Raw genomic sequence first — 13,909 nt, 5'->3', positions numbered from 1 at the left:
CAGAAGAGAACACGACAAAAAATGTTCAATTAACAGGCCTGGCCTATTATATTTTACCACTTACTGCACCATTTTTTGTTGTTGCTTTGTTTTTTTCTTTAGAAAGGGTTATATTAAAAAGCATATAAACTTGCATCAAAATTTCCCGGATGATAGTGTATTTAAATTACTGATTAAGTTGCTAAGTTGTATCAAAAATAACTAAGACAAGTAGTATGACAATATTGTTAATACCTGAGTATTACTGTAGTACCAAACTGCATGGGATAGACAAGTTTGAGTGAATTTATAGAAAGCTGTCCTCTAAGAGCCTTTACAAAAATAAAGAAATTGAAGTTGGAAGATTTCATAATTCAATTCACTTTCTTAATCACGCTTCCTGTAAGTATAATACATAAGCTTTTATAGAAAGCAAAAAGAGCAAGAAACGAGAAAGAGCAATCTAAAAGACAGCAGGTTCTCCAGATTCAAAGCTTAACATTAAAAAAGCTAACTACAAATAAAAAAAATTAAGGCATGCACTCTGTTTTAGACACACTTTTCTAAAAATCCCATATGGTGCAAATTATATTGTGCATAAACAGGAAACAAAACCCAAGCAATGAACCACTAAAGGAGATATGGGGAAACCTTGTAGACAAGAAACTCACACACAAAACACAAGTAATAAAGCAATCTCTGAAGGGACTTCCATGTAAGGACTGCTCAGCTACTCCTGTCATCTCCCCCAAAATCCCCAGAGACAAAAGCAGCAGGAGAACAAACTAGTACCAGGCAGCAGCATAACAAACCTAATTCTCCCAAGTAAATAAGCACAATCCAGTTATATTTTGACTATTTATACAGTGACAGCAATATTTTTTATAAGATAAAATTACTACAACAGATAGGACACATGAAACAGCTCAGCCAACTCTTACTTCTTTATTCCCAAAACAATTCTTATAAAAGGAAAGAACACTGATGCTCAAAAATTTTTAAGTTCCAGATTTAAAACTAAGACCATATATAGTCTGAATTTATAAAGTAGCTTACTTCGAAAAAACAAAAAATGTGTTGATTTGCAACAATGCAATACTAGAAGTTTTTTGGTGGTTTTTTTACCCCCCTGCATATGTCAGGAGTTTGGGGCTTTGTTTAGTTTGATTGATGGGAGTGTCTCATATGATTTTTACCCATTTCTGACCACTGTTTCATTTATTAGTTTGACAACTGACATTAGTAACAATGCATATTTGTCTAATTATGACTTGCACATAATTAATGTGAAAAAAAATCACATAATATTCTTGAAGAGGAGTAAATGACTGTATAAGCACTAGCAAGTCTGCAAACATGAGTGCCTAGCTAATAAGCATAATTACAGTTCACGCTTCATAGTCGGAACTGATCAGGAGTAGGGGTCAGAAAATATTCCTCTGTAGGACATCACCCAGATCCATCACATAAGGTTTTTGTTTTCTTCCTTCAAAACTAACTCCAGTTAGGTCACCAATAGCACAACAGTGAGTCAAGTTGTGGTCTTATGTACAGCAGATTCTGTACGCTTCTAGTCTGACTGTATCACTATTAAAGAAATTGTTTACAAAGAAAAATATCTTCCATCTAATTTTCAATATTTAGAGATGACACCTGGTTACTCCATCATAGTGGTTCTCTCTCTCCTCCTGTACCAGCCCTGACTGATGCTGCACTGGGCACCAACTATAACCATGCCCATGTTCCCTTCTTGTTCCAACGTTTCTTTGGGACACAGCTTAGTGCTGACCTCCTAAATAGTCATGATTCTTTAAACAAGACATATACACACAGGTGGCTTTAAAAAGCTAATACTCCTCTGAGCAAGGAAACCAACAAGACTCCTGGGTGTTTCAAGAAAAATCTGTGTATGGGTTTAAACCTAGCACCTGCTGGAGATTACTCAGGTGGGCAACACAGTTTCAAGTGTTACAGCAGCAGTGTAATAGGATTCTTGAATAAAAAATCAAAAATATCTTATTGTGACAAAGCAGTAGTGTTTGTTATTAACAAAGCAGCACTCATTTTTAAGTGTGCAGTGTAGAGACATGAAGCTCAGACTGCACAGAGTTGCTGTTGCCCTGTTAACTCATAACTGCTGAGCCATTACTTTAAGTCATTTATTTTTCATAGTTTGTCAATAGGGTTGTTTTAGAAAAGTAAAACAAATTAACTTGCATAATGATGCATGTATACTTCTTAAATTTGTTATTCTATAGAAAAGATATGCAATAGCATATAACTGTAAATAACCAAAATGAAATATCCATTTGTTTGGAAAAATTGAAAGCCAATCAAGCAGAACACCAAAATCATTTACCACACAAAACTACAGCTTTACTCAGTCTTGTGCCTGTAACAGGACTTCAGCTAAAATTTGAAGGGCCAAATCTTTCAGTTTTTTCTCCTAGTCACTGACCTGCTCTCATCAAATATATATATACTGCCTTCTCATGAGGAACTATATGCCACAGAGTGTCACCAGTTTCACATCTGTTCTACAAAGACATTCTAGAACGTCTGAGGTAAAAAAAAAACCCTGAAAACATCTGTACTCTTCAGAGAGATGGATCAGCCAAGCAATAAACCAGTTAACGTCTACCAGCTTACCAAAAGGAAAACCACCCCAGCTCTCCAAAAAGCTTTTCCTGCCAAAGCTCTGCAGGGCCAACAGCCCAGGGATCTGGGACCTGCTGCAGGAGGGCGAGCTGGGGACCAGTACAGGGACTTGTAGCAAAGAAATCCCCCCTGGGCACCCTGAGCACAGCCACTGCTGGCCCACCTTCTACTCATCCCAAACTATCTCAGCATCACATCCATGATGGGTACACCTGGGACAGCAAACAGGTGGTGAGGATCCATGGCGTAATGACTGAGCAACTCTGGAGGACAGGCCACTGCCTGCCTGGTGGGGGAGGCAACCTCACCTGCTCACAGAAGTGTGGAGGCAAGATGTGACTCCTCACGATACCTGAGGGCTGCCATCAGCAGTGTATGCTGCACTGCCCAGCCCTGTCTGTCCTGGGGATCCACAGTAGCAGCACGGGGACATGAAACAACTGAGCCTTTGCTTTGGACAAGTGTCCCTCTACATGTCCCTGGTGTCAGCCAGAAGCTCCTGCCTCTGGCAGGCGCCTCCAGAGAGTCGTGGTGGTGTGACCTGGGAAGGTCTCAGGACATTTTATGCATCAGTCAGAAACTGCTCCCAAAGAAGAAGACTTATGGAGGAGTGAGGGAGGTGACAGGAGGTGAAGAGATGTCCTCAGCTGCTGCCTCGAGGGCTCTCTGCCCTTCCCTCCCAGGAGCTCCCTCCTATAGAAAGATCCTTCTCTCTCAGACCAGCACCACTGTGACACAAAGGATGAAGGGCATGTTCACAGCCACTGGGCTGCAGACACAGGGATAATTACAGAACCCCTTCATCAATTTACGGACTTGTACTTAGAATTTCAAGTTTTCCTAAATTTAGCATGATGGGCTGGAGTGTCCTTTTCTGCAAAGCACATCAGAGCACCTTAGTTTTTACTGTTGCAGTTATCTCCAATGGTACTTCCTAGCCATATTTAATGTACAGCAAAGGAAGTTTGGGTTTTACCTTTTATCTGTATTACATGGAAATTTTAAAGACCACTGTGTATTCTGCTTGCCAGGTCTTAGGATCTTTGCTCTTTTAAGAGCAACCTCTGTCCTTGTTAAGAGTCAACACTGAAATGAATACAGCTGTTGTTGGTGCCACTGCCCAGTGCTGCTGAGTAGAACAGTGATAAGTGCTTCCAGCTGCAGAGCTGAACCTCCCAGGCCACAGGGTTTTAGTACTTTAACTGCTCTTCAAAACTGAGAGAGGCTCGCTGTTAATACTGATGATGACAAACAGCTACCCCGTGTGAGGAAACGTGGCTCATGCCTCTTCTTGACCTTCTACACCCACAGCCAGCCCCACACAACCCTCCCAGGCTCAAAGGTTTGCACCCCTGAGCAGTAACTCCGTGATTCTGTCCTGGCACAGCAGGAGACACTGAATGCTCAGAGCTCACCAGGAGGGCATGAAAAAGACAACACCCATGCCTGTACCCAGGTATTCAAGGACGTTTAGAAGTTGCTGCGAAAGGCTGTGTGTGCATTAACTCTGTTACACTTGGCCTAGGCTTGAAAGAGGCAACAAGAGAGTCCAGTACAAAGAGAGCTCGATTTGTTTCTTACTTTCCCTGATTTCAGTTGCAGTAACATAGTTACATTTTCTTTTTAAAGACTCGAGCTGTATTGAAAAGTAACTCTGGCCATATTTTATGGCACTTTCTGTAAGATACAAACCCCATGTCTTTGCATGACTTCATTTAATATTTCTTCTCTTTGCTACATGCTTTATTAAAACATCCATCTGGGTAAGCCATTTCTGTCTTCTGTCTTTGAAAGCTACTTTTAAAATTCCAAATGTAACATAAGATGTGCAGAAACTTTATTCAGCTGACACCGGAAAATGGCAGAACACGTTTTTCACCGCTTTCTGATATATGCTTACTATTCTAGAGGGTAATATTTTTTCCACTAGTTAGGAGGATTTAGGATGCCATTAAATTGTTTCCTAATTTTTGGACACCTAAAGGTGTAACAATAGCCAAATATTACCTGTAATTTAAAATGTTTATTATTTAAATACTGCTCTAGAAGATGGAACAAAATTGTAATTATCAGTAATTTCAGCTAAACATCGTGGATCTCCTGTGTGAAGAATGGATGACATAAAAAAATCCACAGCTTCAAATAGGAAAAAATCTCAAATTTGTAAACAGCTTCTAAGAACTACAGGTAATGGTCTCTGTCTGTGTACTTACAAAAGGCTTAATGGTCTTCATATATGACGACGGAAGCTACATCTGTTCTCTGTCAAAAGGAGCCTCAATGGACATTTAGACCCCAAATTTCCTTGCCAGTATGACCTGATTCTTCCAACACGTGTGCTCAAGATACAGTGCATTATACCCATATGAAAAGGGAGTCAGAAATCCTTCCCAAAATTTACATATGGGGGTGTCCAAGGCCTTATTTTAGAACTTAAAGTGACTGAAACTTTGATTTACAATTCAACTGGATTAATTTCAGGAGAAAGAGTTTTAGACTGGCTTCAAAGTGAAAATGCAAAGAAAGTATCTAATTGCTTTCCTTTCTCAAATTCTCTGTACTGCTAACTGGTGCAGATTAGATCATGCATGTTACAAACTGTTAAAATTATAAACTCACTTTCAGCAAATGACTTTGCAATGTAATAAATAAAGCTTTTAATGCCACGAATGAAATTGTGCAACTTTTGAATGTCATATGACATTCATCTAAACCTTTCCATAAACTACTTGTCAAATTTGCTATTGCTGTGAGCCTCCAGAAGTTTGTTCAGTCAGAGCTGAACTTCATAAATTAAACCACTGTGACATCTTATATGGTCATTGTTTAGTATTAAAAGAAGTGATTATTATACAGTCCTCAATACGTAACATTAATTCCAAACCTTGTATCTATGTATGTTTATTGAATTAAGAAAGATTGTTCACATGAACAGATTTTGAAAGTCCCACTCAACAACAGTAACAGTCACCTGGACTGTGGAAAACCCCTATCCTATTAATGATTTCATTTTTTAGTATTTTTTCTTTTTAGAAAAAGAAATGTGTGATTGAAATACTACACTGATAATGACACAACCAGTCTTTACAAATACTTCCAGGAACAATCAGTCTGATGGGCACAGGGGACTGCCTGCATGGAACACATGACAGCATTTAAATGTGATGTTGATTGCACTGAAGTCCCATTAATGTCAGTTGTAGCTGACAGTACAAGCAGGCAACCCAAATTGTACTCAGTGGTAGAATTCCAACTGGTATTTGATCAGGCTCTGAGAAAACAGAGATGATTGAATAAATATAAATTTCCCAATACAGTAAACTAGCTAATTGATGATATGGAAGTATGTTTACCTCTTTTTAAACAAGTTAGCTCATTTAAAAAACCAAACAAATTAAGTTTAAATTAATCTAGAAGTTCCTCTGACCTTGTGTAAGGCCTTTTCTTGCCAAACAGTTAGCACCAGTGTAGAAACCCTCTTCAATGGACAAAAAAAATGGTGCTCTGCTGTTACCCCTTTTTCTTCAGCTCCACCTGACAGAGCTTTCTAGTGGTGCTGGTTTTTTACCTGAGAGTTGATGAAACACTTTCACTATCAGTGGCAGAAAATAATATTATGATATTTATTAATTTTTAAAGTGCTCCATTGTGAGCACTACAAGGATCTGAAATGGAACAGCTGTCACCTCTTCACGCACATGGACCTGGGCTTCCATAGAGCTCTTTATACCGTTAAATTAGAAATGTCTCCTTTTAATGATGCACAATGGATATATATCCTTGCCAAGTAAGAGAAGATAAACTGTACTAACTCAGAAATGTAACTGAAAGCAGGGCCCTGTTTTATTATCAAGCAGAACTTTCATTACAGTTGGAAGGTCTTAAGCTTCATTTGCACTAAAGTCAATCGAAGTAGCTCCACTGAAAGTAGGTAAGTTGCATTTGATGTAATTACAGGATGGACTTGGACTAGAACTTGCCCATCTCCTGCAACTAATGTACTTAGGGCTTAAACATACAATGAAGTGTATTATTTATAATATTTAAATTGATTTTGAATAAGAGCCAGACAAAAGTGTAATGGGAATGGCAAGTGGATGGATTGCTTTTCACTTTTCCCTGTGGATGAAACAGAAAGTAAACTGTTCAAAGAAGCTGGACTTTTTCACAGGGAAGGGAACACAAAGTGAACAAACACCGAAGAAAAACTAGAACAATATACATCTCTAGGACTAGAAAACACAGGCCTTCCAGTGGCATTCTCACCTCCAAATAAAAGGTGGCTGGAGCTATCCAGAGTTAGAAGGAGGGATCAGGTTCCTTCCTAGCCAAACTCAGATATCCTTTATCTGTTTAGTGAGTTTGGACTACTGAGAACATACTGCTTCACCTACAACAGCAGATATTCTGGGAATTGCACAGTTTTACAAGTGCAAGTAACAAAAACAGATTGCAAGAAAAAGTGTAATATGAAAGAAAATGCAAAAAGCGGAAAAAAATAAAGGAAGACAGTTGAATTTTTTTCAAAGGTGATCCAATACTCATTTTAGTCTGAGCATCTTTACCATTCCCTTTGAAATCTGTGGGTTGGAAACCTCTGTCAGTCTGGATCTCTGAGGTGCCTAGTGTTTTTCAAATACTGCTTGACAAATAAATAAATAAATATTCAGCCCCAAATACATATACCCTGGTTCTTCTTCTTCTGTATTTAAAAAACAAAAATAACCAAATCTTATTTTTCAAGTTTCTTCCTTGTAGGCTGCTGTAAAGCATCATCAATTCTTTACTGTTTATTGTTTTAGTTATTATTGTAGAGTAAAATAAGGCACTGGGCAATGATTACTACTAAAATTCTTCAAGACCTACATCTCCCACCTTTCTAAAGCTTTCCCATATCCTAACTGAGAAAACGTGTCATTTTGTGATTCTTCATTTTCTCAAGAACTCCCAATTGCTGACAGTGTCTTACAGAAAAAAACACTAGAAACAGACTCCCGGAAAGAGAGGTAAATTTCAAGCCAGCAAACTGAAGGCTCTGGTCTACATTGACACATTCGGGCAAAGGCTCGTCTGTCCCTGCTGAAGCCAGGGGTCAATGTCTGCCTTGAAGCCAGAACTACATTTTCACAATTCACACTGAAGCCTCTAAAGAATTATAAGGTGGACAAAGTAACTGTTGGAGAAGAACAGGACACTGGCTATTATCACTGCTAGGAATAGGTTTGAAAACACATACCATGTGGGGTGAGTGGGTATGCAAAGGTGAAAATATATGCTCTTTTGAAAGCAGTGAGATTTTTTCAGCAGCAGACAGCCAGGGAACATTGAGACAGAAATTTAAGAACATTATAATTGGGACCGTCACAAGCATTTTTTTAAAACTTTTTTTCAGCCGGTTCCAAAACATGCTTTGGAAACACAAGAAGCCTCCTACCGCTCCTGCGAAATCCAGAGCACTGCTGCGCCGATTGTAGGGCCCCTTTAGCCCCATGGACCACCCAGGCGGGGCCTCCCCTCCCGCTTTCCCGGCGTCCCGTCGGCACTCGCCCCGCGCAGACCCGCGGCATTCCCGGCCGGGACACGGCGGGGGAGGCTGGCGGCAGGAGGGACGCCCCGGGGGGAGGCAGGGCCAGGCGATGGCGGGGGCTCCTCCGCCGCCGCGGGCCGGGGGAGCCTGCCCGGCTCCTACCTGGTAGGCGTCGGGAATGTTGACCGTCTCTCCGTGCTCCGCCACGTAGCCGATGATGCCCTTGCCCCAGGGCACCTGCACCTCGTTGCTGTCCTCGGTGGAGCCGCAGGGCAGCAGCGGGGTGCCGGCGTGCACATCGAAGAACTTGGAGACCAGGGTCTTCTTGCCGGCGGAGCTTCCCTCTACGAGAAAGAGGGATCCCCGGTCCGCGTCCACCATGAGGCAGACGAAGATGAGAATCTTGTAGCTGAGGCTGGTGAGGTCCAGGTCATTGGAGATGTCCTTGACCAGTTCCAGGAAGAACTGGCGCTCGTTGTGCTCCTTGAGGTAGCGCTTGTAGTCCAGGGCGGTGGGGGGGTACTGGGGCAGGCTGACGCGGGACTCCAGCAGGGCGCTGAGGATGTGGGCGGTGGTGGGGGGCAAGGAGCTGGCTTTCCGCAGCAGCGCCCGCCGCCGCACGCTGCTCAGCGGCTCCTGCGCTCGGGCGTGCACATGCTCGTCGTAGGTGAGGTTGACGTGGATAGCCTTGGAGCGGGCGAAGCTCTTCCGCAGCTCCTTCTGGGACGCTCGGCGCTGCAGCCCCCCAGGGCTGGGACCGGGGCCGGGACCGCCGGGACCGCCCGCGCTCCCCCAGCTCCCGGCGGGGCCCTCGCTGCTCCGCCGCTCCTCCGACGGGCCGGCAGCGGGGACGGCGGGGACGGCAGGCGCTTTAGGGAGCGAGTTCTTCCTCTGCAGCCACTTCTCCACCAGCTCCGGGTGCCTCTCTAGGAAACTTTCCACCGCCGCCACGTCGAGGCCGGCATCGCCGGCGGCTGCCATGGTGCCGGCGGCGGGGGCGGCTCAGGCCTCGGGAGCTCCGTCGCTGGCCATGCCCCGCCGCCGCCACGTGCTGCTGCTGCCGCCCCGACGGCCGCCCCGGAGCACGGGGGATGCCGGCAGCCCCGGCGAGGGGCCGCTTCTGCCCCTTGCCCAGGCCCCTCCTCAGCGGCGCGCCTCCTTCTCGCCTTCTGCTTTCCCTCGCGACCTCCTTTTCCTGCCCACCACTTTTTATTATTAGTAGTAGTATTATTCGTATTTTTTAGGTATTTTTTTGTGCTTCCAGGTTTTCAGCCTTTCTCCAGCTCTGGCCTCGGTTCCCGGTTCTGGGCCGCTCGCTCCCCTGGTGAGTCGGGCAGGCGGTGCCGCCGCGCCTCTGGAGATGCTCTGGGAGCGCTCGGGCAAACCCCTTCTGCCAAGTGCTGTCAGTGCTGGCGGCGGCTCCTGCGTAAGCCAGCCGGCAGACCACTGAGAAGGAGGGAGGGGAGGACGCGTGAGCCGAGCGGGGGGGCAGGCGGGTAGGAGGGAGAGCTGGCCGGGAGCGCTGGCAAGCCCCGCTGCGGGGGGGGGGCACTGCCGCCCGCCTGGCAGCAGCCGCCTCGGCAGGGCGGGCGGGGCGCGCAGGGTCCCCGGCGGGAGGACCCCCGGCAGTGGGGAGCTGTGCTAGGGAGCTTCATTCAACAATATCGGGGGAGTGTGCGGGGGGAAAGGGAGGGGCCTTTTGTCTGTGATCCACGTTCGGGGAAGGGACGAACCCCGCCGCGGCTCCTGCCCGCGGTCCGCCGGAGAGGCGGCGGGAGGTAATGGGAGCGCTCCCGTTAAAGAGCTCTCATTTATACCATTATCTGAGCTGCTTCAGTACTTCAGGAGACAGGCAGGAAAACGGAGCCCTTCCAAGAATCCTGAGTGAATTCCGTTTCTTGAATCACTGAGTTGATTTGCGTACAGCCTCACCCGTGCGGAGCCCCGACTCTGCCCGGCGCGCACGGCTCCCGCGGGGTGTGAGGGGCACAGTGGGCTCTGCCCGCCCGGAGCCGCCCAGGGCTTTCTGCCGCAAGCCACTATCCCCCGGGGCAGCTCGGCGGGAGCGGGCGCGCCCAGGCGCTCCTGGGTGTCCGCTCGGGCATCACTGGCTGCCAGACGGAAACCGACTGCATCCACAGCCGGCAGACGGACAAGGGTTATTTTTATGCGCACGTGGAGCACTTTTCATTGCTAAATCAATGCCTACGCATAAGCGATTGAAAAAACAGTCATGGATCTTAACACGTGAAAATGTTTTTAATGCGCTCACCAAAGCCTGAATGAAGGCGGCTTCAGAAATTCATGAATGGGAGTTCGGGTGGCTGGGAAAACACACGGGCAAACCTTCAACCAGACGAGATTCCGACCTGCCGGGGACCCTCCCCCTGCAGCAGCCCCTTACGGCGCGGGGTGCGGGCAGTGCTTGCAAGGAGAGGGAGGACTTTTGAGACACGTGTCGATAGCGCAGGCTGGTGCGCGGGTGTGAAGCGAGGAGGAAGGGCTATGTGTGTGTCCCGGGGGACCGCCGCGTCTCTCGCGGCAGTAGGGGTCACCCTCGGGGACTCCGTGCAGATGCTTCGGCTTGCGCAGCTCGGAGACTGCTTAGGAAGCCACGGACAAAGGGTTTCGACTCCCAGTCTCGGTGCCCGCGCTGTTGCAGGCTGAGCAGCAGTTCTCTCGCCGCCGCGGGTCCCCGTGCTGGGTCCCCGTGCTTGCCCCCGCGCTCGGCGTGGTTTCATTCAGTTCTCCGGCTCTCCCCGCCGCGCAGGGATGCTGCCGCAGGAGGACGAGCGCTCCATTGAGAAACCGCGCCGCCGCCAGCCCACATCGGCAATAGGGCAGCGGGGGCGGCGCGCAGGCGTGCGGGCAGCCGGGGCGGGGGGCGCAGCCCCCGGCAGCAGCCCCCGGCGCTCGGGGGCCGGAGGAGGGAGCCGGAGGAGGGAGCCGAGAGCTAGCCCGGCGCTAGCCCGGCCCTGGGCGGTGCGCGGCGGCCGGGAAGGGCCGCTCTCGGCCCGCCGCACCGTGCCCCGCCCGACTTGCGGAGGGCGCCCGGCTGCAGAACCCGCGGCGAGTGGGCTGCGGGGCGAGGGGGCGGAAGGCGGGGAGGTCGGAGAACACGGTCTAGGGGAGTCGTGCCCGAGCTGCTCGCACCTCTAAAGAAGCCGAGCTCTTTCCGTACAGGTAGCTTGGGCGAGGGCAAGGCTGTGTAAGCGTTTCCGAGCGCGCTGCCGGAGCTGTGACGCAAAGGGGTTTCACAGGCGGCGGCGGGCGCAGCCCCTCGGGCTGAGCCGCCGCTGTCACAGGGCCGGTGGCGCTCCCGGAGTCCCCGAGCCGCCCCGGGGCTGCCGCTGAGCCGCCCCCGGCGGTGCTGCCCCGAGCCCGAGCTGCATTTGCGGTTTTGCAGCGCTGGCACAAACACTCCACTTGCACAAAGAAATCGCATGAGCTGCTGGAGGCCAGCCCGGCGCGTACCCCCAGCTCTCAAGCGAAGACCTTGGGTGCGAAATAATTGTATGCAAATAATTCTTACCATCTCACTGTGGTAAGGTTTGGTTTGAGCACGCACACCAATGTTTACTACAAAATGGCTACTGTGTGTGTATGTATGTTCTGTATGTAAACACTAAAAACAACTTAGTGTTTCTGTAAGCCTAGGTATAAACTAGGCCCTTGATAGTCTTGCGGCATCTTTAGCTTATTTGCTGGGATTTTATGCATAGGATTTGATTACATCAGAAATCTGCATATTGACAGTCTCTCAAACAGCAGGCAAGACTGAAGAAAGTAAATCTGTAGTTGTCTCCATTGCATGAAATACATAGTGAACAATTTACTGTAGCAGTTTAATTGTAAAGAACTGTGGAACCCAAAATCCATGTAAAGATGAAATGTGACAAAGATGATTACATTGATTTGACTGTTCTGTAACTTGCACAGGCTTTGGACATGCTGTCAGGATAAAAACTGGTTCAGAAGCCTGGCCTGGTGTGCATTGATGGATATTAGGAGAAAACTGGGGTCTCTGTTCTGTCTGCAGGGCGAGTTAAACAAGCACAGCGTACACTGGGCTGCAGCCTCATGTGTTGGCCTGAGATAGATTAGTGTCAGCCTTTTGTGGGAGGGTAAAAATAGGAAAATGGATTTTGTCAATGCCATGGGATTTTGCTGCCTTTGTAATTTTATAGGTATGCTGCAGTGAGGTACAGGCAGCTTACATTTGATGCATCTGAGGTATGATGCACCTCTTGTCAGCAGTGATGCAAAATGCCAACTCAGACAGCAGTGCAGGCTTTAGCCAGTTCCACCTGGTTTCCTTGGGTACAACATACAGAAATGCCCTAAGATGCCCTAAAAGAATCAGAAGGAGAAATGTCAGTGCATTTCTCAGGCATAGTGTGTTTCTCTGTTACGAAGGGCAGTGGAATAGCACTCCTCAAAAAGCAATTGGGAAAACCACTTGAGAAAAATTTGTCATTTGGGGAGATGCTTTATTACTCTAAACAGTCTGAAAAAGGGAAGTAGTCCAGTAGAATCCAGGAGAATGGGAGCATAAATGATGTATAATATAAAATTCACAAGGTATACTTTGTGTCACTTTAATAACTAAAATAGAAATCCTTTTTGCATCATGGAGAGTTGCAGTTCTTTGCATCACTTCATGTACAACTGCTTACTGCTTCTAAACTATGTGAATATCTTTGTAATTCCAATATCCAGAAGATTCAAATATAATTCATGCCGTTTTTTAAAATGAGCATGAGAGTGACATGAAATTTCTCAAGGCTGTGCTCCATTGAAGGACATTAAAAAAAAGGTTGTCAATCGCCACTTCCTGGAATCTCTTGACAGAAGTAGAAAAACCATTATTGTTTCCTTCCAAACCTGCTAAAAGCTGTGTCTTTCAACAGAAGCCTGCTCTTGTTCTGAAGACTACTGGAATACCTGTAATGACATGTTCACATTTCTGTCCTCCAGAGCTGACTCTTCCCATTGTCTAAATTGAATTTATATATCACTTTGCTTTCTTTTAAAAACTTGTAGTAACATCTGTATGATTTGTTCACTACAATTTTAATGGGAAAAAATAGTTACTATATGCTGATGATACATTGAAGGAAATTCCAGTATAAAGTGAATGTCACAAAACGTTTCCTAGAAATCACAGAAAAAAAAAAGTCGTACAATTCTGAAGCACTTTAGTAACCAGAAAAAAACCCAAACGACAGGACACAGAACTGTATTTGTAATTCATAGCTCGATTCAAATAATATAATTTATATTCAAATAATAGAAATAAACCCAATGAAAGCCACACAGAATACTTCCCGTTTTACACGTTCCACTGTTCTTCAAGACTGTCTCTGTGAAAAGCACAAGAAAAACCAAAAGTCATAGCGTAATAGTAGGGGATGGTATTAAGTCAAGCAAAATAACTGCAGCACGCCATGATGCCAGTAGAGGGTAGTGACCAGCAAAAAAATCTAAAAGCTCTCCAGAAAAAGAAATTAAAATCTGCCCATTGGCACTACAGTGTTCTGGGAAAGCTATAAACCTTCTGACCTGCTGTACTGAGTATTGGAAATTGTACCAATGTTTTAATACAGGGAGTGAGGATTTTTGTTTCTGTGGCACTGTAGTTGAGATTCATCTGCAGTAATGCAAAGTTGACAGTTTTAAGTAAGTCCTTGTAAGGCTTTCTATCATGCCTCTAAAGAAAAATCTTTTTTTATGTATGTCCCCTCC

General features: G+C 46.3%; 1 protein-coding gene across 2 annotated transcripts in view; it reads right to left on the bottom strand.

The window, feature by feature from the left end:
* The window catches only part of PDE11A (phosphodiesterase 11A), a gene marked incomplete at both ends in the record, with an annotated part of 115,728 nt that overhangs the window by 101,752 nt on the left and 67 nt on the right, over nt 1-13,909 (bottom strand). Inside the window, one exon of one of the 2 annotated variants that reach the window (XM_082285506.1) lies at nt 8,327-9,145. The exons of the other annotated variant lie outside the window; for it this stretch is intronic. Coding sequence (XP_082141632.1) covers nt 8,327-9,145 — 819 coding nt within the window. Of the gene's footprint in view, nt 1-8,326; nt 9,146-13,909 lie in introns of those variants that run through there. 2 annotated transcript variants of the gene reach the window in all.

Source organism: Coloeus monedula (assembly GCF_965178545.1).
Source record: "Coloeus monedula genome assembly, chromosome: 7".
In the NCBI taxonomy this organism is placed as follows: Eukaryota; Metazoa; Chordata; class Aves; order Passeriformes; family Corvidae; genus Coloeus; species Coloeus monedula.
The sequence above is the reverse complement of the archived record's forward strand: the minus strand, read 5'-3'. Positions and strand labels throughout refer to the sequence as shown.